Source organism: Xenopus laevis, chromosome 1L (genome assembly GCF_017654675.1).
Source record: "Xenopus laevis strain J_2021 chromosome 1L, Xenopus_laevis_v10.1, whole genome shotgun sequence".
In the NCBI taxonomy this organism is placed as follows: Eukaryota; Metazoa; Chordata; class Amphibia; order Anura; family Pipidae; genus Xenopus; species Xenopus laevis.
Genome location: NC_054371.1, coordinates 36,628,562 through 36,653,238, shown reverse-complemented (window position 1 = coordinate 36,653,238; position 24,677 = coordinate 36,628,562). Strand labels below are relative to the sequence as shown.

At 40.7% G+C, this 24,677-nt stretch overlaps 1 protein-coding gene across 7 annotated transcripts in view; it reads left to right on the top strand.

The window, feature by feature from the left end:
• The window catches only part of rell1.L (RELT-like 1 L homeolog), a 65,868-nt gene that overhangs the window by 11,108 nt on the left and 30,083 nt on the right, over positions 1 to 24,677 (top strand). For 2 of the 7 annotated variants that reach the window (XM_041579490.1, XM_041579502.1), the window contains exons 2-7: positions 4,509 to 4,739; positions 7,753 to 7,827; positions 10,233 to 10,308; positions 12,791 to 13,039; positions 13,970 to 14,108; positions 15,308 to 15,335. In XM_041579490.1, coding sequence (XP_041435424.1) covers positions 4,509 to 4,739; positions 7,753 to 7,827; positions 10,233 to 10,308; positions 12,791 to 13,039; positions 13,970 to 14,108; positions 15,308 to 15,331 — 794 coding nt within the window. In that variant the 3' untranslated portion in view covers positions 15,332 to 15,335. 7 annotated transcript variants of the gene reach the window in all.

The window sequence follows — 24,677 nt, the reverse complement described above, 5'->3', positions numbered from 1 at the left end:
CTGTGTTATGTTTTGCGGCTCCAGACTATTTTTCTTTAGTGAGAGAGGGGCAAAGTGGCTCTTTTGATAGTAAAGGTTGCTGACCGCTGATATAGCATATAATATGCAGCATTTCTAGCCTATTTCTTTGTTAAGCCTCAGTCAGTGCTATATTATGGCACAGTGCCACCCTAGGCTCCAAACCTATGTGTGCTCCAGCTGGTGGAAGTGACATCACGCACATGATGTCACTTCCTCTACACGGCACACACTAGAAGCTAAAAACATTAGAACTAATAGTGCTATGTGTGTGCCAGCCCAGGAAGCAGAAAACAATGCACAATCAGGGTTATAGTGCTTTGAAGCTTTATATATTTAATGACTTTCCTGTTGGGTTTTTATGCCCACAATAAATATCCCATTTGGGCTTTCCAGGATGTTACAACTTTATGTTGGGAAGTACACACCTATGTAAAAATATAAAAAAAAAAAAAAAAAAATAACTGCTATAGAAAACAGCACCAGAAGAGCTTAAAGGAGACACAGTATGTAAAAAAAACAAGAATGTACCAGTGCAATCAACTCTTTTAGGTATAGAAGATATGTGCTTTAGAAAGTAGTGTTTCTGGTTACTTTATTGAAAATGTTTGCAAAAACCCTACTAGTCCCGCCCATCTGTTCCACTTCCTGCTGCCTCCTTTCCCAGGCTGTGCAGGGGAGCTGGAGGTACTCCCACTGCACTGTAGCTTAGGAACCAAGCAGCAGCTAGGCTGACCTGATAGGGAACTGACGTCTGTCTGTGCTTGTGTGACTGCAGGTCTGTGATTGGCTGTCCCCCTCCTACTGTACTTCTCGCAGGGACTGTTAGGACACACCCACCCCTCATTTGAAACACAGACATGGACCAGTAAACATCTATAGGGAGCTCTAATAAAGGGTTTATTTATTTGTAAAGACAATATTAATTTACTCCCAAAAGTAAAAAACAGCACCATATAGTATATATCATTGCCTACAAAATTAGGGGGGGATTAATTTACCCTATGTCTCCTTTTAAAGGGGTTGTATTTATAACCTAAAAGATGAAAATATAAGCATTTCTCACTAGCTTCAGTGTTTCATTTTTCAAATATTCATTGACTGATTTTTTTTTTTTATAAAAAAAAACATTTCCATTGAGTTTTCCAATTATACATTTGCCGTATAGTCTGGCCACTGCAATGTTGCACTTTTAGCAATGCAAACATGCCCAGGTCATGGTATAATATAATGGGAAGGGGAGAAACAATAACTGTCTCAAAGCAGTTTTGAAGTGCTGGCTCCTTCTCAAAGCTCAGAATCAGGTACAATGCACTGACATGGCTGCCTCCACACCCATATTATCACCTGTTTAAAGGAGAAGGAAAGGTTAAAACTAAGTAAGCCTTATCAGAAAGGTCCATTTAACTATACCAGTAAATCCCCAAAGTAATGTTGCTCTGAGTCCCCTGTCAAAAGAAACACTGCATTTCTTTCCCTCTGTTGTGTACACATGGGCTTCTGTATCAGACTTACTGCCTTCAGCTTAAACCTCATTGCCCTGGGCAAGAGCATGCTCAGTTTGCTCCTCTTCCCCCACCCCTCCCTTCTCTACTGTAATCTGAGCCCAGAGCAGAAAGAGACTCAGGCAGGAAGTGATGTCACACCACATTAATACTGCAGCTCCTATCCTAAACAAACAGAGAGTTTCTAGAGCTTTTTACTCAGGTATGGTAAAACATTCTACAGAATAAATATAGCATTCTAGCTTGCACTATTGCAGCTAATCTATTGGCAATAAAATGCCTCCGTAGCTTTCCTTCTCCTTTAAAAGCAAAACATGTGTTGATTGCTGTGGATTTGGCATATGGACAAACTTTGCACTTTTTTTTTTTTTACATATGGGGGATAGTGTTTTCAGGGGTCACAGCTCTTTCCTCAATCCACAACAGTATCAGGCAGCATCCACTTATGTGTATAAAATATAGTTTTCTCCTGAAATCTAAAGCATTCTTTCAAAAACATTAGAACTAATCGTGCCGTGTGTGTGTCAGCCTAGGAAGCAGGAAACAATGTACAATTAGGGTTAATGTGCCTTGAAGATTTATTTATTAAATGACTTTCCTGTTGTTTTGATGCCTACAGTAAATATCCAGTTGCGCTTTCCAGGACATTACGACTTTATGTTGGGAAGTACCCGCCTACGTAATTTTTTTTTTTTTAAAAGAAAGCTGCTATACAAAAACAGCAGAAAAGCTTAAAGGGGTTGTATCTGTTAAGCTGGCCATAGACGCAAAGATCTGATCGTACGAATCGAGGATTCGTATGATTTTCGGACCGTGTGTGAAGAGTCCTGACATTTTTCATCCGGCAGAGATCGGTCATTTGGTCGATTGGACAGATTTCTGTCGGCTGCGGGTAATATCTCTGCATATATTGCCGATCGTACGATTTTCAGAGGGAGATTGTCATTAGCTTTGGTCGGACATAAGTTTCGTACAATTGCTGTCAGGGGCAGAAAATCGGCTGATCTGTTCTTTTGTACTTTATTTGATTTGAATGGTTAGTGGCAGGTCGGGAGATGGGGAAGTCTGATTGTACGTTGATTCGTACGATCGGATCTTTGCGTCTGTGGCCAGCTTTACTTAAAATGAAAATAAATGCATTTCTCACTAGTTTCAGTGGTTGCGTTTTTCAAATATTCATTGATTTCATTAAAAAAAAAAAGTATATATAATGTATCCGTTTTATACAGGTATTTAGAGATGTGACTCCCTTTACAGTCACATAACACCTAAAAGGTTATCAGGTTCTGCCGATTCCTGCATATTAGCACAAATCATTGCTACGCAATGTACTGGTGTTAACCTCACTCATACACCATCATATACCAGTATTCTCAGTAGGGATGCACCGAATCCAGGATTCCGGCTTTTTCAGCAGGATTCGGATTCGGTCGAATTCTTCATCCCGGGCAAACTGAATCCAAATCCTAATTTGCATATGAAATTAGGGTCAGGGACAGAAATCGCCTGACTTTTTGTCACAAAACAAGCAAGTAAAAAATGTTTTCCCCTTACCACCCCTAATTTGCATATGCAAATCAGGGTTCGGTATTCGGTCGAATCTTTCACGAAGGGTTTGGCCGAATCCAAACTAGTGCATCCCTAATTCTGAGCCACACATATGGGACCAGAATGCTCTGGAAATGGGGTATTCTAGGGGTCTTTCCGTAATTTGGATCACCATACGAATTCTACTAAATAAAATCATTAAAACATTAATTAAACCCAATAGAATTTTTTTTTTTGCTTCTGATAAGGATGAATTATATTTTTGGTAAGATCAAGTACAAGGTACTGTTTTAGTATTACAGGAAAAAAGGAAATTCAGTGGAACTTCAATTTTACATCCCCTGATTTTAAGTTTTCCCTCATGTTACATTGTTGTTTTGTGGCCCCACCTATATATTATGCATAATACATTTCCCTGATTTTACATTTTCCTGGATTTCACACCATTACTGGTCCCCTGAAAAACGTAAAATGGGGGTTCTACTGTATGTATATCTGTAGAAATAAGTCAAATCAACTAGACTTGCTGTAGACGTTTCACCAGTCACTTCTGAATTGAGAAAAACAAGTCAGATGACTGGTGAAACATCTTCAAGAAAAAAGCACCACGGGGAAGATTTATCAAGGGTCGAATTTCGAAGTAAAAAATACTTCGAAATTCGACCATCTAATTAAAATACTTCAAATCCGAATATCGAATTCAAACTTTTTTCATAGAATTTGGGTATTCTGCGGTCAAAGTAAAATCGTTCGAACGATTAAATGATTCGAATCAAAAGATTCGAATGATTTTATAGTACGATCGAACGATTTTACTTCGTACGAAGTATTTAAGTCGAAGTTTTTTTAAAGAGACCGTACTTCGATTATCGAATGGTCGAATATTCGAACAATTTTACTTCGAATTGAAGTCGTAGTATCCTATTCGATGGTCTAAGTATCCAAAAAATTGCTTCGAATTTCAAATTTTTTTTACTTCGAAAATTCCCTCGAATTCACTTCGACCCTTGATAAATCTGTCCCACAAATCCAGTTGATTTGACTTATTTTTACAGATATGCCATGACCTGAATGAATGATAATCTTCACAAACAAACGGAAATATGCTTTATAATTTTGAATTATTTTATGAAAATGGAGTCAATGGGAGATGAGAGCTTCTTGTTATTTGAGGCTTTCTGGATAACGGGTTTGTGGGTAACAGGTCCTATACCAGTTGTATGTTTCAAACTACAGAGAGGGCAGAGTTTAGCGGAGCAGCACAGGGAGGCTAAAGTGTGAGCTCTTCCGAGTAGGAACCAAATGTAAGTTTTCTATAGGAGGACCCACAGAACTTTTGTTCAGCTTCTTTACTCTCTTTTGTTCTGTCTTATGACACTGAGTTCATTTACAGCTGTATAAAAGTCTAAAAATATATGAATGTAACTGTATTTACAGACGCTCACACCTCTATTGATCCCAACGCGAGTTCGGGGAATGAAAATACAGGAACCGTCAACGACATCCCCAGCAACACTGAATATGTGGCTTTTGTGTTGGTGCCCGTTTTCTTCATCATGGGTCTTGTGGGAGTGCTCATCTGCCATTTGCTCAAGAAGAAGGGCTATCGCTGTACTACTGAGGCTGAGCCTCCTCCAGTGGAAGAAAAAATAGTAGGAGAAAAAATTGGTGCGTGCAATTCTATACAGACTGTTATAGTTCAGTCACATTGGCAACCTGGAGTATAGTGTCTGATGCAGAAGTCTTCATCTTTTGGGGGAATGTTAGAGGAGTTAGAGCAATGATAGATTGGAAGCATTGTGCTCTTGGTTTGCATCTGTTTATGCCTATATGTTGGGCCTAAACTAAGAGGCCTATATCATAGTTTGGATTCTAGAGGTTTTTGAAACCACGACTAAACTTGATTTCTCTAAAACCATGGATGTTGTGACATTCGATGAAAGATATGAAAAAAAAAAGTATGAGCAGAAAATAATGCTGAATACAAATATCTCTACAAATTCTAGCTTTTCGGACAATTCCTAGTGAAAAAGAAATCCAAAAACCTCAAATTCCGAATTGATTTAAAACAGTCCAATAGGATCAGCAGAGCTCCCATTGACTTCTATAGGTCCTCCACAACTTTTACCTGGCAAAACTTTGTATTAGTAGTGGTTTTTACACTTAAATCTCAGATTTTAGAGCTTTAAAAAAAAAATAAGAAAAACACAAATTTTTAGAGATTCATGAACAAAAAGAAATTTGGTTAGTTAGTAAATTGGGCCCCATAGTGTTAAATGGGTTGTTCACCTTCCAAACACTCATTTCAGTTGAGTTGTTTTCAGATTGTTGAACGGAAACACTTGGTTTCCATCTTTTGTTGGTGCGTTTCAGTCTGGCAGCTGAGTAATTCTAAAATGCTCAGTAATTCTAAAAGTTTTGCAACATTTAGTTGATCCATTTCTCAGCAGCATCTCTGGAGTATTAGCAACTATTGTATAATTTCTAACCGCTGTCTTTAAAGGAGAAACAAACGTTTAATAAGAAAAACCCTCGCCCTCAGCCTAGCTGTTACCCCGGGCAAATGCCCCTAACTCTTTACTTACCCCTCTGTGCAGATTCTGTCCAGCAGAGTTCACGGCAGCCATCTTCAGCCACTTCGGTAATCTTTCGGAACGAGACCGGCGCTTTTGTTTCGGTGCATGCACAGTTGTTTGCGAGACCGTAAATTGCTCCAACTGCGCATGCGCCGCTATGGCAGTCTCATTACAAAGATTAATGAAGAGAAGAAGATGGCTGCCGTGAACTCTGGGCAGAATTTGCATGGAGGGGTAAGTAAAGAGTTTGGGGCATTTGCCTGGGGTAGCAGCTAGGCTGGGGGGAGGAGGGAGGGGGGTCTATGTAGGGTAGGATTTTTTTATTAAGGGTTTGTTTCTCCTTTAAAGGACACCTGTTGGAAGAAAATGTTATCCGCAACCAAAGGTGCGTGCTAATAGAGCACACATTCCGGTTGGGGATAAGAGTAGTTTTTTTTTAAAAATGCCCCCCCGCCAGCACTAGGCTACCCACACCGGGAGGGAGCTCCCGGTGCAAGCAGCCATGTCCGGTAACTCGCATTCGGGGCAGCTTTATATTATGCTCATGCAAGTGACCGGACATGGCTGCTTGCACCAGGAGCTCCCTCCCGGTGCGGGTAGCCTAGTGCTGGTGGGGGGCATTTAAAAACCCAGAAGGGTCAAAGATAAGAAATGGATCAACTAAATGTATCAACAGTTTAAAGGGTCGGCAACCCCCCCCCCCAAGAGCTGCTTTAGAAAGATATAAGGAGGTTGAAAAATAAAAAAAAATACATTTCAATATTAGAAAAACAGGCGCAAATAGAAAATAGAAGGTAATTGGAAAAAAGTCTTTATTTCTGGTGGTCTATCTAAAAACAACTACAATGAAAAAAAAATGTAAATGTACTGTATATTCCTTCCAGTAAAACTAAAATAAATAAGAGACAAGGGGGCTCATTTACGAAGAGGTCCCATTCAGGCCTCTAAAATAAATCTCAATTGCATCTTAGTATTAAAGGAGACCCAACAGTTTGGTAAAAAATTCACTGAACTATAATGTTTGCTGAACTAATAAATAATGCTTTTTACAAGTATTTTCTTGTCTGCTCAGCCAGGGATACAGAGGGACTCTGGGCTCTCTTTTGAGAACATAAAAAGTGCCGTTCCACGTGAATCAGCTTAAGGGCTTTTTATTTATAGATTTATCACAGTGGAGTTAGACCTGAGACAACTTGCTGCCAGTGTTTTCAATTGTATTTAAACCAAGTGGGATGTAGGGTGTCGGCTCCTGCACCTTATTGGAACTGTTACTCTTATTTTCCATGAATTGGTCCTTCAGAGCAGCCTTGTTAGGAATACTTGAGGTCTGGATTAGAGAAAGTATTCAGGGAATAGCAAGGCTGTTGTATAGATATCCCTGACACTGCATTTATACATTTCAGGGTTATTACAGGATTGATAATAAACTTACGCCAGCATCCGGCTGATCTCTAATGCTAGAATCTTTTTTTTTTTTTTTTTTTTTTTTTTTTTTACTATAAATGCAGACTATATAGAAGTGGTGTAAGTCTTGAAATGCTTCTACGTGTTTTGCTTACAATTAGGGATGCACCAATTCCACTATTTTGGATTCAGCCGAAACACCAAATCCTTCACGAGAGATTCGGCCAATTCGGCATATGCAAATTAGGGATGGGAAGGGGAAAACATTTTTTACTTCCTTGTTTTGTGACAAAAAGTCACCCGTGGGTTTACCCGCGGGTCGGGCGAGTTCGGGTCGACTTCCGGGTGGCGGCATCCGACTTCCGGGTTGCTGTTTTCTACTCTCGCGTCTGCCCGCCCCTTTTGTGACGTCATCGGCGGGGAGGCACAGGTCTATAAAAGGACCCCCGGAAGCGGGTGCAGGCGGGCGCGGGTCGGTACATGGCGGGTCAGCGTCGGGTGCGGGTCAGGGAAACCCTGACTCACACGTCACTACTGTGCAGGATGCTGGAAAACACATGCAAGTTGTGTCATGTTATTGGCTGTGTCATGTTATTGGCTGTGTCATGTTATTGGCTGTGTCATTGCCATGTACAAGTGTGTGTTGGTGAGACAAGCCATACATAGCTTCTTGCTGATTTCTGTTTTTTCCCCTCCATTAGAGATGCATGAAAGCAACGGGGACACAAATACTGACACCGTTGGACACATTGTCAACTTCATAATGAAGAATGAAGGTGGGCTACACTTGTTTTTCTTCAGTCAAAACAAAGCTTTACTACTAAAAGTGTTATTTACATTTAAAGCCTAGCGCCCTCTAGTTGTTCTCGAAATGCACTTCAACAGCCTGTGCAAGCCAAGGGTGCTGGGAGTAGCAGTTTAACAACGGATATTTCAATTACTGCTGCTGAAACACCGCAATCGCCAATTTTGCTTGTAGAGCATAATCTCTTTGTAATTCAGCAGGAAGATATATATGTACATTGGCCCTTTAAAAAGGCAGTCTAAATTATCTCTGTGGGTACATTTTGTTAGTCCTCTTCCCTTACAAGGTTTTTAATACTTAAACTGAAAGAAAATGACATTCACAATAGAGAGAATATGACGTAACTCTTTTGAAAGGACAACTGGTTTTGAAAGCTGTACAAAAGCAAATTGTGATGTTTTTGTTGGCAGTTCCAAAATATTACACCTCCACATGCTATATTTTGTGAAAGATTATTCTCAAATAGTATATTTTGCTTGCTGCGTGGAATCCAAAGGATCCAGTAAAAGTTGCAAAGCCAGCACCTGAAGGGCTAGAGCAATGATTCCTATATTTGTTAGGAACATGTCAGTATCACTTTAAAGAGATACTGACACCAGAAATTAAACCTTTTTTACATCTATCATAATATTGTCTTCGCATTCTATATAAGTATTTACTGATGCTTTTACATTACCCATATGATCCCCCATGTTCCTCTATTAGGGGGCTGCCATATTTGAGCATCAACAGTCCGTTAGCATTAGAAATTCTAACTGACATGTTGAGAAGTGACAGTCAGGTTGACAAAACAGTCCGGTTTAGAAACGTCAAGTGACAATTACTTACAAAAGCAGCCCGATGAGTGAAAAACGATCAACATGAGCGATAGGTAACTTTTGATGTACATTAATATTTTGAATAATATTTTTTTTAGTGTCAATATCACTTTAAAACAAATTTTCATCATTCTGTACCGGATAAACTATTTTACTATTTTAGATCGATAGGGGTAAAATGCCGTGGCTCTGAAGATTACATTTCCATGTGTAGGGTTATCATCCTGCATTTAAGCATATTGACTCTTGAAAGGCAAACAAACTCCAATGAAAAAACAAACAAACTAGCACAGCTTTTGTTCTGTTAGTTTGCACACTTTCTTTATAACGAAATGTATGATGGTTGTTTTTAAACCAAGGAAACCCTGGAGGGAGTAACATTTTTAGCATGGCCTGCATTAGACTGTTTCACAGCCCAGAGCTTTTTTTTTTTTTTCCAAAAAAAAAAGTAGCACCAGCTTGAGGGAAAAATCAGTGATTTAATTCACTGGTGCTGCATTTATTTCTATAGCACCATAGGAATTCAGTTCAGTGCTAATAACGGCAAATGAACATATTTCAGGGGGTAGGAAACAATTGCAATTTTGACTATACTTTGTTTTTTTTCTTATTTAGATGATGGCCAATATAATATGCATTTTTTTTTACCTAGCTGTAACAACTGATAGTAAAAAAAAATGTTACTAATTAACAATTTATTTGCAATCTCTACTTTCTCTACTATTTATTTATTTTAAGGATTTAAATAAGTGTTAGTGCTCAGCATTGCTGCTGAGTGTCACTGAGCACTACCACTCTATTGCTCAGTCGCTCAAAGTAGCCAAACACATTCTGATTAATAGACTCGCATATCGTCTTTGATAAATGTGTTTGGTTTGATATCACTTTATCTAGACTTTAGGCTAGGGCCAGACGACTGCAGAGCTGCAGGCCGAGAATCTGCTTCCCTGCAGCTTCTCCACTCCTGCTCTGCCTGCACGCGATTTGAGACAATGCTTCCAGGTGTGGTGGATTTTGGCGACAAAACGATGCATTTTGCACCAAAATATGCCGGCAGTTCAGAAGGCAAATTGAATGCATCGTCTGGCCCTAGTCTTAATCATTAAAGCTAAAACAAAATGTAAAATACTGTAAAAATGGCATTTTGAATAAAAAGTGCCAACTTCAGAGTTACAGCTCAGTTCAATATGGAGCATAAAGGAAATCAGTTGGCTTGACACACTGTTGGCACACCCTAGAAAGCTTTCAAAGTTGGTACATCTTACCCCAAAATAATGGCAGCTGTTATTGCTGGGGGGAGAGAGATAAATTCCCATGCTAAGAACATATTTCAGTCACTTGTGTAAAGTTTGTTTTCTAACATAAAGCAATGTCACTAAGTTTGGAGTTACATGTTTTGAAATAAATATATCCAGGAGAATAGATTTGTCAGTGTCTGATCTATTATTTAGAGTAAATATACAATACATATGTTTTATCAGAAGTCCGTGATGGTGCTGTGGGTAGAATGGATTTCCTTGTGGACTCTGACTCTTTATATTCTGAATTCTCTCTGCAGCTAATGCTGATGTTCTGAAGGCCATGGTGGCAGACAACTCCGTAGTTGGGGATACAAGTGTTTTTGATCCCGAGAGGTAAGGTATTCCCTGTTACTTATTAGCCAAATTATTATTGTCTCACATGCCTTGTGTTTAGTTTCTCTGTATCATCTTACCCGATCATGCACAAGGAAAAATGTCAGCCGAATAGTAACATGACTGCTAGACTCTCATAAATCCCAGCTGCATAAAAACACTTTAAAGATTATTTTCAAATATATCCGGAAAAGTGTCCATACACGTTACAATTACGATCATTCGTTATCTCAAACTCAAGAGCTGAATCCTCATATATGGAGGAAGAAACATTAGAATTCTGCCTCTATCTGATAATTCAGACTTAACCTTCTGACAAAGTGCCTGAAATTTTCCGTCCTGTCCAATTGAAGAGACTGATATCCAAGGCTTTTGCCAATATCAGTCTCCTCATCTCCCACCATACACGTATTGAATATTGTATGAAATTTTGTTTCATATGTTATCGGTGTGTGTATGTGTGGCCACCTTCAACCAGAGGGCTACATGGTATGAGGTTTTTATCTGCTTATTTGCATTTTCTCCTTATTGGCTAACTAGAAGCTACTGTGCCTACAGCAAAATATCTTTAATAAATATTTAATATCTTTAGGCATACCCTATCCTCTTAACCCCAGGACGTGATATACCACTGGCTTCAGCATCATCTGGTGGGTTTACATTCCCATTTGTTAAACCCGTGTGAAGTAGAAACTGTAGTTTTGGAGGCACCAGTAATTCTAACAGATCACTACCATTTATAGATTATGGGAATAATCGTGCTAATGGCAGACAAAAGCAACTCTTGCCCTATCATGGCCTTTCAAAGTCGGGCAAGGAAAACAAAAGAAACTATAGGTTTTTGTGTACTTGTGAATAGGAGATAAAATCTAAACCGCACTGAGTAATATGTTGCCACTCTATTACAAGTACATGTTTGTCCCTCTTACAAGCAAGGCCGGATTCCTGTGAATTTGAAGTAGGTAGACTGCGTGATATCTTGCCTGATGCCCTAGGAAGGCTGATTAATACATGAAATTGTTTTTATGGTTTAAGCTCACAATGTCATTGGGACGGGAAACACCCTGTACAAGTTTATATTGTATGATAGGTCACGGTGCTAGGTGAGAAATTATAATTCCCAATAAACTATATAACTGACAGCTATTCCAGGTAGATTGTAATCTCAGTAAACTGTGTGAGTAGAGCTGCATATGCATCGGCCTTAGGACAGTGTCAAAACCCTTTGGATATCCCAGCGTACACCTCTCAAAGGCTCTCTAAGCAGCAAGCTTTTTACATTGCACCGTGCACTTATTATAGAGGGAAGCTCCTCTGTTGTGTTTGTGAAGTTTGCTTTATTTGCATCGGTTCAGATTGATTATGTTAATTTTTCTTCCCTTTGCTGTTCCCATGGAAGGATTGGTGAGTGGCTCTGGCCTATATATTTGCATTAATCACATTCTTGTTACAGAAATGCTTTCAATAATTTGAAGAATGTGAAATTCTGGCAATTTCCCAAGCCTCCGTGAGCATAGAGAATTGTGATAAAAAAAGATTGTTAATTTGGTTTGGTAATATTTCATTGCACTGGCCCCGGGATATTGAGCTTTTTTAATTTTTTGTCTTAAGTATCATTTTTCCTTCACATTATTAAACATCGAGTGTGACAATAGAGGCACAGCCAGAGGCAGCCATTGTCCCCAGTCACTTGGTCTTGTGTTGGGATCACTGTGACTATTGGCAATGAAATGGATGGGACAGGCTATTAACTCCTTGGCTGTCAGTTGCAGCTGGTCTTGGTGACACTGACATAACACTGTGCTAGCCATTTTATATAATCAGCACAGCCTAAATCTGCACCCGTTTTTCAGTGCTTGTGTTAACCCTTGGGACCACCTGAGCATGTTAATTTGACACCACTGCTTTAATGGTTTTAATGATAAATCTATGTGTATATAACATGGAGAGAGAGATGGCTATATATTAATAGAGATAGAGAGATATATTGGTAAAAAAACATATTATTATAGAAAATATCTGATACACAAATCTGTAAACACGCTTCATGTATATATGTCCCCTGTGCATGGGAAGCAGAACTTGGAGTAAAGGTCTGTTGTTGAAGCAGTCACAGATATTCACTTTGTACAATCCTTCAAGGGCTTGTTTGCCTTTGAGTTAACTTTTAATATGATGTAGAGAGTGATATTCTGAGACAATTTTTTATTTTTTGTGTTTTTGAGTTATTTAGCTTTTTAATCGGCAGCTCTCCAGTTTGCAGTTTCAGCAATCTGGTTGCTAGAACGTTTCATCCCATCTTTTTAGTTCTTCAGATCAGTTGTGGGAGGAGACTTAATTTTATCAGATTCGTATAGTGATTTTCCTCCTAATTTAGACCAGTCCCCTTTTCTCATTGTAAAAAACATTAGCCAAGAAAACATTTACATGTTCCACTGAATCTCAAAGGTATTCATCTGATCGTTTTTCTCTTCCCTTGTAGCCCTACTACTCCAAACACACCGACTAGTCCTCTACCTCCTGACACTCCTATTAGTCCTACCTCTCCTACTGAAACTCCCTCCAAGCATTCCTGCCGTGGCTCCCATCTTCACACCGTTGGAGGAGTGGCGGAAAGGAACGTGTGCTCTCGCTGCACCAACAAAAGATGGCACTTGATAAAGTCGCCACAAAAACATAAAGAGCCACGAAGAAGCCACCAAGGAGCAGTGACTGTTCTGTCTGTGGGAAGGTAAGGTTCCTCCCATTCCCAAGTAGCTCATGATAACTTCTGTTTTGGGGAAGTAAAAATTGCAGTCTGAATAGATATGTTTTTGAATGGGGATCTCCGAAATCATTTTCTGTGCACTTATTATAGAGGGTAACGACTCAGGCAGCCAGAAACCTATAGCTCTCTGTCTATGAAGGTTTTCATTCATCCAGGTCATGGTATATCAAGTAGAAGTAAATCTAGAGCAACTGGACTTGCTTATTAATGATTGAAGACTTTTCGCTGCTCACCCAAGCAGCTTCTTTGGTTCAATGGACTGGTAGGGGAAATCTTCGGCATATAAACTCTTTCAATAATCCAATCACAATGGTGCAGTGTAACTATCCAAAGAGGTGTCAAGTGAAACTCACAGAGGTTGTAAATGCTGTGTATTTACTGTGATCGAATTACCATTGTGTCATGCAACTCAAAGAGACGAGAGTTGCATGAATGGAGATGAAAGAGTTTTGTGAAACCGCCGGGGTAAAGATGTTAGAAGAGATACAGAGAGAACTATAGGTCTGTGAGGCTACAATTTAATTGTTATGGTTACTTCTCTTTCTATTCCGACCCTCTCCTATTCATCCTCCAGTCTCTCATTCAAACCACTGCCTGGCTACTAGGGTACAGGCCCCTAGCAACATGATAGCTTCTGAAATGCCAAAGCGAAGAGCTGCTGGACAAAAAGCAAAATCGTTAAAAAACCACAAATTGTCACCGAATTTCAATGTCTACATCATACTAAAAGTTAATTTAAAGCTGAACTACTCATTTAATATGAGTAAAATGGGCAACAGTCCAATTACCCAGCTGAGCTGCCAATTGATCCACCAAATAACAGAATGAATGTTTGAAGTCCGCTATTTAGCCACAACTGCTGAAATATCTCCCCTTTCCATATACAACACACAGGTTCAGGGTCACCAAAGTGGAACCCAAGTCAAAAGAAAGAAAGAGGTTAATGGCAGACAGGACGGAAGCTACAAATGGAGAGATCCCTGTCACTCCGGTTAGAGTGGATACCAGGCAGAGAAGTGGCACAGACTCAGAGGTGAGTGTTTGTCAGGTATAATCAGCTTGCTGCCCTCTATAGCCCACTCACATGCTTGGAGTCCTATGATCACTAAAGGGCAGCTATTGCACTGCTCATTCACACGGGCTGTTAAGTCTTTAAGTGTCATGTGACTGAAGGAATCCATGTGTATTGCTGCAGTCCATTCCACCAATTACACGTTCCTTATACCATTCTGGGGTTTAATTGATGCCTGTAGGTCCCTTGTTTGCAGATGTGGAACATGTTTGTTAATCATGTGGAACGGGGCCCAGTTAGAGGGTTCCATTAGTAAGTGTTGTGCTCTGGATTATCTGCATTGCATTCCTTTACATTTACTTTGGTGTGCAAGGTGTGCTCTTACCCTTAATTACAGTACTAGTTGCTTATGCTTAGTACTTCTCTTGAGTGTGCAGACACTATCCAGAAAAACACAGGCACAATGATATATTTATGCATATATGTATATTTTTATTTGTATAGCGCTCCTTGAGGGCAAAGCACTGTACAACAAAACAATAAATTAGAAGTAACAAACAAGGGGTCACTGCATTAATAAGTAACAATACGTGCATTATTAGAAATACAGATCACATAAATATAAAATATTGGTTACTAGACAGAGTAGTACATTGTTGGGGCCAGTAGTTGGTACATTAGATGCTTCTCTGAGCACTAGAATTTCAATTCTCTATAAATTATTGTGGATTACACGGCAGACAGATAATGTGAGACATATTGGAAGTCATCTCATACAGGTATTGGACCTGTTATCCAGAATGCTCGGAACATGGGGTTTTCAGAGATAATGGATCTTTCCATAATTTGGATCTTCATACCTTAAATCGAAGTCATGGAAACTTTAAATAAACCAAATAGACTAGTTTTGCCTCGAACAAGGATTAATTATATCTTCGTTTGGATCAAGTACAATTTACTGTTTTATTATTACAGAGAAAAAGGAAATCCTTTTTAAAAAAATTTGGATTATTTGGATAAAATGGAGTCTATTGGAGTCAGCCATCCCTTAATTTGGAGCTTTCTGGATAATGGGTTTTCAAATGATGGATCCCATAATATATCATTAGTATTTGAGAGTTTATATTGAGAGTTTATATGAATGCCTTTTTTTTTTTTTTTTTTTGGCACTCAATTTGAACTGGTCAACATAATGTCATACTTATTTTATTTCATTTTAGCCTCAAAGTCCTGTAGACACCTGAGGAGGTAAGTGTCATTTACTCTTTAGACATAGTGGGGCTTGTGGGAAATTTGGATAATTTAAATATATTTATTTTGCTTCTGAGTGTTGTCTTAAATGATAATAGAATAATAGAAACTGTTCTTTATAAAGGCTTGCTGGTGTTAAATATTCTCAACTGGGTTTTGCTCCTTAAAGGAAATGTAAATGTAAAGTTGCTCAGAGCACTCTTCTTAGAACTTTTGCAATTTACCCCATTATTTTTGTTGTTTTTAAATTGCTTTAATTTGAGATAACAGCACCACATGCTGGTCATTGTAGCCAACTGCCTAAACTAAGTTCTCATAATGTTTCTTTAAAAAAAAAAAAATAAATAAATAAAGGAACTTGTTGTGCTGTTGAGTGCTTAGAACTGACCAGAGAAACCTCCGATGACTCTCGTTTGCTTGCTTATGTCATTTACTAAGCAGAGCAACATCAAAAGATGTTCCATTTTTAAGGAAATGCATTTTTTTAAGCCAGTTGGTCTAAATACGCAGCATGTGTCTTTGTTGTTTGAAATTCCTTATATTAATGTAAAAATTCCTAATATTTAAAAAAAAAAAAAAAGAATATCCATTGAAGTGCTTAGAAGAGAGCTCTAAGCTATTGGATGCTTATTTATTTTGAGGGTTTATATTTCCTTTACAGCAAGTCAACACTGGGTGCTGCCGGACTATTTTTTAAGTACAGCCCTGAGCCGAGGGAGGAGTCGTGTAGTTTGTCTGCTATATGAGGGCAATGTTTGGCTAGAATGAAGCAGATTGCTGAACGTGACAATATAATTATAAAATACTTATACAGGATATGCATATGACTTGTCTTTTTTGAGACCTCTGTCTTGGGTTGGGGGACAGAGAAAATTAATTTTCAAAAATACATATTTATATGGCACATGCTGTAACCAAGGGCACCATCTAGTGGTCAGTTTGAATAATAATACTATGAAGTGGCAGTTCACATTTAAGTTAACTAGTATGTTATAGAATGGCCTGTTCTTATCTACTTTTCAATTGGTTTTAATTTTTTTAATTATTTACCTGCTGCTTCTGCCACTTTTCAGCTTTTACATGGGTGTCACTGACCCCGACAGCAAAACGGCTATTGCTGTGTGAGGCTACAATTTAATTCTTACTTTTTTATAACTACATTTTCTATTCAGTCTCCCTGGTTGCTAGGTTAAATTAAACCATAGCAACCAAATAGCTGCTGGAATTCCAAAATGAGGAGCTGATTGGTTAAAGTAGAACTAAACCTCCCAATAAGAAAAACCCCTACCTACTCCCCTAGATAGGCCCCCTCTGTGCTCCCCCCAAGCATAGTTTATTACCCCTGAAAGTGTCCCAAATACATTGCTTATGTATCAGTGCAGAGTAAGAGCAGCAGATCTTCCGGATCTTCTTTCTTCATCTATAAGGAGCACCGTATTGGTGCATGTGCACTTGGAGCAGTCTTCCCGTTTGCAGCAACTGTGCATGTGCCAAAAGTGCAGTGAATTGAGGAAGAGGACCTGAAGAAGACCGGAAATCCAGAAGATGGCGCCCATAAGCTACACTGGGCTTATGTGAGCAATGTATTTGGGACACTTTCAGGGGTAATGAAATATGTGTGTGTGTGTGTGTGTGGGGGGGGAACAGGGAGCAGGGACTATCTATGGTAGTAGGAAGGGGCTTTTCTTATTGGGGGGGTTAGTTCTCCTTTAAAAATAAACAAAATGAAGACAAATAAAGACTAATTGCAGATTATCTCAGAATATCCCTGTCTGCACCATACGAACAGTCAAAGGGAAGCCTTCTGGAATCAGAAATATGTACTTGTCCCATACCATACACACAGCACTGCCTAAATACCAAAAATGAATTCTCCCATAAGGCATCATGGGTGGAGACATGCAAATCACTCCTTTATGTCCCTTTGGCCAACTATGCATCCAGAACCGCTGGTTTTATAATTTTGGTTCTGTACATTACCACAATTGACAAATTAAAAAAAACTGAAAATAAAATGTTCATACTTGGTTGAAAACCCTTTGTTGGCAATGATAGGCTGAAGTCTTGAACTCATGGACATCACCAGATTCTGGGTTTCCTCCTTTTTAATGCTCTGCCAGGTCTTTACTGCAGTGGCTTCAGTTGCTGTTTGTTTGTGGGCCTTTCTGTCCCAAGTTTAGTCTTCAACAAGTGAAATGCAGCTTAATTGGGTTCAGATCAGGTGACTGACTTGGCCATTCAAGAATATTCCACTTCTTTGTTTTAATAAACTCCTGGGTTGCTTTGGCTGTATGTTTTGGGTCATTGTACATCTGTATTATGAAACGCCTCCCAATCAATGTGACTGCATTTAGCTGGATTTGAGCAGACAGTGTCTCTGAACACCTCAGAATTCATTCGGCTGCTTCTGTCCTGTGTCACATGATGGATAAACACTAGTGTCCCAGTGCCACTGGCAGCCATGCACGCCCAAGCCACCACACTGCCTCCTCCATGTTTTATAGAGATGTGGTATGCTTTGGATCATGAGCTGTTCCACGCCTTCTCCATACTTTTTTATTGCCATCATTCTGGTAGAGGTTGATCTTTGTTTCATCAGTCCAAAGAATGTTTTTCCAGAACTGTGTTGGCTTTTTTAGATGTTTTTAGCAAAGTCCAATCTAGCCTTTCTATACTTGATGCTTATGAGTGGCTTGTACCTTGTAGTGCACCCTCTTTCATGCAGTCTTCTCTTTATGGTAGACTTGGATATGGATACACCTACCTCCTGGAGAGTGTTGTTCACTTGTTTGGCTGTTGTGAAGGGGTTTCTCTTCACCATGGAAATGATTCTGCGATCATCCACCACTGTTGTCTTCCATGGACATCCAGGTCTTTTTGTGTTGCTGAGTTCACCAGAGCTTTCTTTCTTTCTCAGGATGTACCAAACTGTAGATTTAGCCACTCCTAATATTGTAGCAATTTCTCAGATGTTTTTTTCTGTTTTTGCAGCTTAAGGATGTCTTGTTTCACCTGCATGGAGAGAACCTTTGACTGCATATTGTCTGTTCACAGCAAAATCTTCCACATAAAAGCACCCCCCCCCTCAAATCAACTCCAGGGCTTTTATCTGCTTCATTGATAATGACATAACAAAGGAATTTCCCACACCTGCCAATGAAATAGCCTTTGAGTCTATTGTTCGATAACTTTGAGCCCCTGTAATTAAGCGATTGTATTAAAAAAAGCTTTTGTTCAACCCACTGAATTAAAGCTGAAAGTCTGCAGTTCCAGATTTATGGTCCTAACTTTAATTGCTTGTAATTTGGCTCCTTTTAGCCCATCTCATCCTAACCAGTTTCGGTTTTTTATTTCCATATGAACAGTTAGGTCAGGCCACACTGGGCGTTTGGGGAGATTTGGTCGCCTGGTCACTAATCGCTGGCTGAAATTGAAAAACAACTCCAGCACTAATCACACGCAGTGATTCGGTGATTTCCGAAGTTGCAAAACAAATCGCCGCATGTGATTAGTGCCGGCGTTTTTTTCATTTTAGCCGGCAGAGTGAGGGAAGGCGTTTGGGGAGATTGGTCGCCGCAAAAACGAGGCGATTAGACGCCAGGCGACCAAATCTCCCCAAAACGCCCAGTGTGGCCTGACCTTTAATTTAAACATGGACACTGCCTTTAATATTGGTGGCAGTGGTATGAATAGCTTGTGCCTCTATTAGTAAAGCTTGCTTGGCATGATTGATGGCCGGATGGCATCTGGTGTGAGGATTCTAGTCCGTCACTACTAATCTCTGATTTCATTGGCCACTAAGGCTCTATATGTGCTGAAATAGTGATTAGTATGTCAGACATGCTCATTTTTAACATTAACATTTAGTACACAATTTATTTATTCTTCATACCTGCCAGAAACGTATAAAGCACACGTGAGAATCTGTTAACAACATCAATGATAGAAATCCTGATTAAGAAGACATATTCTATTATCTGGGGCTTGTTGATGTTTCCATTAGAGCTTCTTTATTGAGTAACATTGTCTCCCGGATACCTTCCTTGTTATGTAGTTACCAACCTCTTCTGTAAGTGTAATATGTTTATGGGCCTCATGGAGGCAGCATGTCCTTCTGTTATACAAAGAACTGATTCTTCAGGTACACTGCAGTATTCTATTTATATCAGTATTACAGGTATGGGACCTGTTACCTGGAATACTTGGGACCTGGGTTTTTCCAGATAACCGATCCTTCTTTAATGTGGATCTCCATACCTTAAACGGGTGGTTCAACTCTAAGTTAACTTTTTTAATGTTATAGAATGGACAATTCTAAGCAGCTTTTCAATTGGTCTTCATTATTTATTTATTTTTTATATTTTTTAAATATATATATATATGTGTGTGTGTATATATATGTGTATATATATGTGTGTATATATATATATATATATATGTGTATGTATGTATGTATATATATATATATATATATATATATATATATATATATATATATATATATATATATATATATATATATATATATATATGTATGTATTTATTATTTGCCTTCTTCTCCTGACTCTTTCCAGCTTTCAAATAAGGGTCACTGGCCTCTTCTAAAAACAAATGCCCTGTAAGGCTACACATTTTTTGTTATTGCTACTTTTTATTACTAATCTCTCTATTCAGGCCTCTCCTATTCATATTCCAGTCTCTTATTCAAATCAATGCATAGTTGCTAGGGTAATTTGGACCTTAGCAACCAGACTGCTGAAACTGCAAACTGGAGAGCTGCTGAATAAAAAGCTAAATAACTCAAAAACTGCAAATAATAAAAAAATGAGGACCCATTAGAAATTGTCTCAGAATATAACTCTCTACATCATACTAAAAGTTAACTTAAAGGTGAACCCCTTTAAGTCTACTAAAAAATCTTTTAAACATTAATTAAACCCAATAGGATTGGTTTGCCTCAAAAAAAGGATTTATTATATCTTTATTGGGAGTACTGTTTCATTATTACAGAGAACAAGGAATTTTTTTTTTAAATCGTAATAATTTCATTATAATCTAGTCTGTGGGAGACGGCCTTCCCGTAATTCGGATTTATGGATACTGGGTTTCTGGATAATGGATCCTATACCTGTGCTTTGATGTTTATTGACCTCAGGGATGATTTTCTAATACTGGGCAACCGTGTAACACTGCAGTAAAGCCATCGCCTCCAATCAGAGATGTGACTGATCAAAGCTGACAGCTGATTGGTTGGTAAAAATGGACCCATATGTCTGTTTTTCAGCAGAAGAAGCCGCAAGTATTTTATCTGGGACCACAGAAGATACAGAAGCGACGTGATACGGAGAGAAGCTGCAGCTGCACCCAGGAGCTGGCCAATGGTGTGGGCAATATGTGAAAGTATGGAACTTCTGTTTTAGCAATATCTATACCAAAGAAAAAGTCTATTTTTTTTTTAGTGGAATTTTTCAAAAGAGGAAATCTTCTGGTGAATTTTTAATGTGTGTATTTGTAGACTGGCAGTGTATGATGGATAATTCTATATATATATTTGTATCTCTGCATTTCACTTCCCAGCAGGTCTCCTGGCTGTGCCTGTTGTGTGAGGACTAGTGTTTTATGTGCCGGGGATCCCCTGGTTTAGAATATGTGCAGGGCTGCAGTAAATAAAGCCACATTGTATAACTCTTCACTTTGTCAGGTGACCGTATCCGTGATTCTCAGAGGGACCAGCAGATCTAATTCCATGGGCACTAGGTCAGAAACCATATTGTTTTCCTATATAAATTAGACCTGTATATTAGTTACTCCCATGCTGGACGTGACTAACACTTCTCTACGGCTCAGAAGTTTATAATCATGTGACCTTTGGGCTTAAGTGATTGGCCATCTTTACACCATTTGCTTTGCTGTGGTCTTTTGGCCTTTCCTTCTGCCTCTCTGCCCCCAAACCATTGTCTTCATAATGGATTATTTGCCTCTCTACTCCATAGCAGCTGAAGTGTGTTTCTTTACTTCCAGGTCAGACCCCATCACTTCCACACGGTGACCACCCACTTCCACACTGCACCACACGGTGACCACCCACTTCCACACTGCATCACACAGTAACCACATAGTGACCACACACTTCCACACTGCATCACACGGTGACCACACACTTCCACACTGCATCACACAGTAACCACATAGTGACCACACACTTCCACACTGCATCACACGGTGACCACACACTTCCACACTGCATCACACAGTAACCACATAGTGACCACACACTTCCACACTGCATCACACGGTGACTACACACTTCCACACTGCATCACACGGTAACCACATAGTGACCACACACTTCCACACTGCATCACATAGTGACCACACGGTGACCACACACTTCCACACTTCATCACACGGTGACTACACACTTCCACACTGCATCACACAGTAACCACATAGTGACCACACACTTCCACACTGCATCACACGGTGACCACACACTTCCACACTGCATCACACAGTAACCACATAGTGACCACACACTTCCACACTGCATCACACGGTGACCACACACTTCCACACTGCATCACACAGTAACCACATAGTGACCACACACTTCCACACTGCATCACACGGTGACTACACACTTCCACACTGCATCACACGGTAACCACATAGTGACCACACACTTCCACACTGCATCACATAGTGACCACACGGTGACCACACACTTCCACACTTCATCACACGGTGACTACACACTTCCACACTGCATCACACAGTAACCACATAGTGACCACACACTTCCACACTGCATCACACGGTGACCACACACTTCCACACTGCATCACACAGTAACCACATAGTGACCACACACTTCCACACTGCATCACACGGTGACCACACACTTCCACACTGCATCACACAGTAACCACATAGTGACCACACACTTCCACACTGCATCACACGGTGACTACACACTTCCACACTGCATCACACGGTAACCACATAGTGACCACACACTTCCACACTGCATCACATAGTGACCACACGGTGACCACACACTTCCACACTTCATCACACGGTGACTACACACTTCCACACTGCATCACACAGTAACCACATAGTGACCACACACTTCCACACTGCATCACACGGTGACCACACACTTCCACACTGCATCACACAGTAACCACATAGTGACCACACACTTCCACACTGCATCACACGGTGACTACACACTTCCACACTGCATCACACGGTAACCACATAGTGACCACACACTTCCACACTGCATCACATAGTGACCACACGGTGACCACACACTTCCACACTTCATCACACGGTGACTACACACTTCCACACTGCATCACACAGTAACCACATAGTGACCACACACTTCCACACTGCATCACACGGTGACCACACACTTCCACACTGCATCACACAGTAACCACATAGTGACCACACACTTCCACACTGCATCACACGGTGACCACACACTTCCACACTGCATCACACAGTAACCACATAGTGACCACACACTTCCACACTGCATCACACGGTGACTACACACTTCCACACTGCATCACACGGTAACCACATAGTGACCACACACTTCCACACTGCATCACATAGTGACCACACGGTGACCACACACTTCCACACTTCATCACACGGTGACTACACACTTCCACACTGCATCACACAGTAACCACATAGTGACCACACACTTCCACACTGCATCACACAGTAACCACATAGTGACCACACACTTCCACACTGCATCACACGGTGACCACACACTTCCACACTGCATCACACAGTAACCACATAGTGACCACACACTTCCACACTGCATCACACGGTGACTACACACTTCCACACTGCATCACACGGTAACCACATAGTGACCACACACTTCCACACTGCATCACATAGTGACCACACGGTGACCACACACTTCCACACTTCATCACACGGTGACTACACACTTCCACACTGCATCACACAGTAACCACATAGTGACCACACACTTCCACACTGCATCACACGGTGACCACACACTTCCACACTGCATCACACAGTAACCACATAGTGACCACACACTTCCACACTGCATCACACAGTAACCACATAGTGACCACACACTTCCACACTGCATCACACGGTGACTACACACTTCCACACTGCATCACACGGTAACCACATAGTGACCGCACACTTCCACACTGCATCACATAGTGACCACACGGTGACCACACACTTCCACACTTCATCACACGGTGACCACACACTTCCACACTGCATCACACGGTGACTACACACTTCCACACTGCACCACACGGTAACCACATAGTGACCACACACTTCCACACTGCATCACATAGTGACCACATAGTGACCACACGGTAACCACACACTTCCACACTGCATCACACGGTGACCACACACTTCCACACTGCATCACACGGTGACCACACACTTCCACACTGCATCACACGGTGACCACACACTTCCACACTGCATCACACGGTGACCACACACTTCCACACTGCATCACACGGTGACCACACACTTCCACACTGCATCACACGGTGACCACACACTTCCACACTGCATCACACGGTGACCACACACTTCCACACTGCATCACACGGTGACCACACACTTCCACACTGCATCACACGGTGACTACACACTTCCACACTGCATCACACGGTGACTACACACTTCCACACTGCATCAAACGGCAACCACACGGTGCCCACACTGCATCACACGGTGACTACACACTTCCACACTGCATCACACGGTGACTACACACTTCCACACTGCATCACACGGCAACCACGCAGTGCCCACACACTTCCACCCGGTGACTGCACACTTCCACACGGTGACCGCACACTTCCACACTGCATCACGTGGTAACCACACCCTTCCACACTGCATCACGTGGTAACCACACCCTTCCACACTGCATCACACGGCAACCACACAGTGACCACACACTTCCACACTGCATCACACGGTGACCACACACTTCCACACTGCATCACATAGTGACCACACGGTGACCACACACTTCCACACTGCATCACACGGTGACCACACACTTCCACACTGCATCACACGGTGACCTCCCACTTCCACACGGTGGCCACCCACTTCCACACTGCATCACACGGTAACCACACAGTGACCACACACTTCCACACTGCATCACACAGTGACCACACACTTCCACACTGCATCACACAGTGACCACACACTTCCACACTGCATCACACGGTGACCACACACTTCCACACTGCATCACACGGCAACCACACAGTGACCACA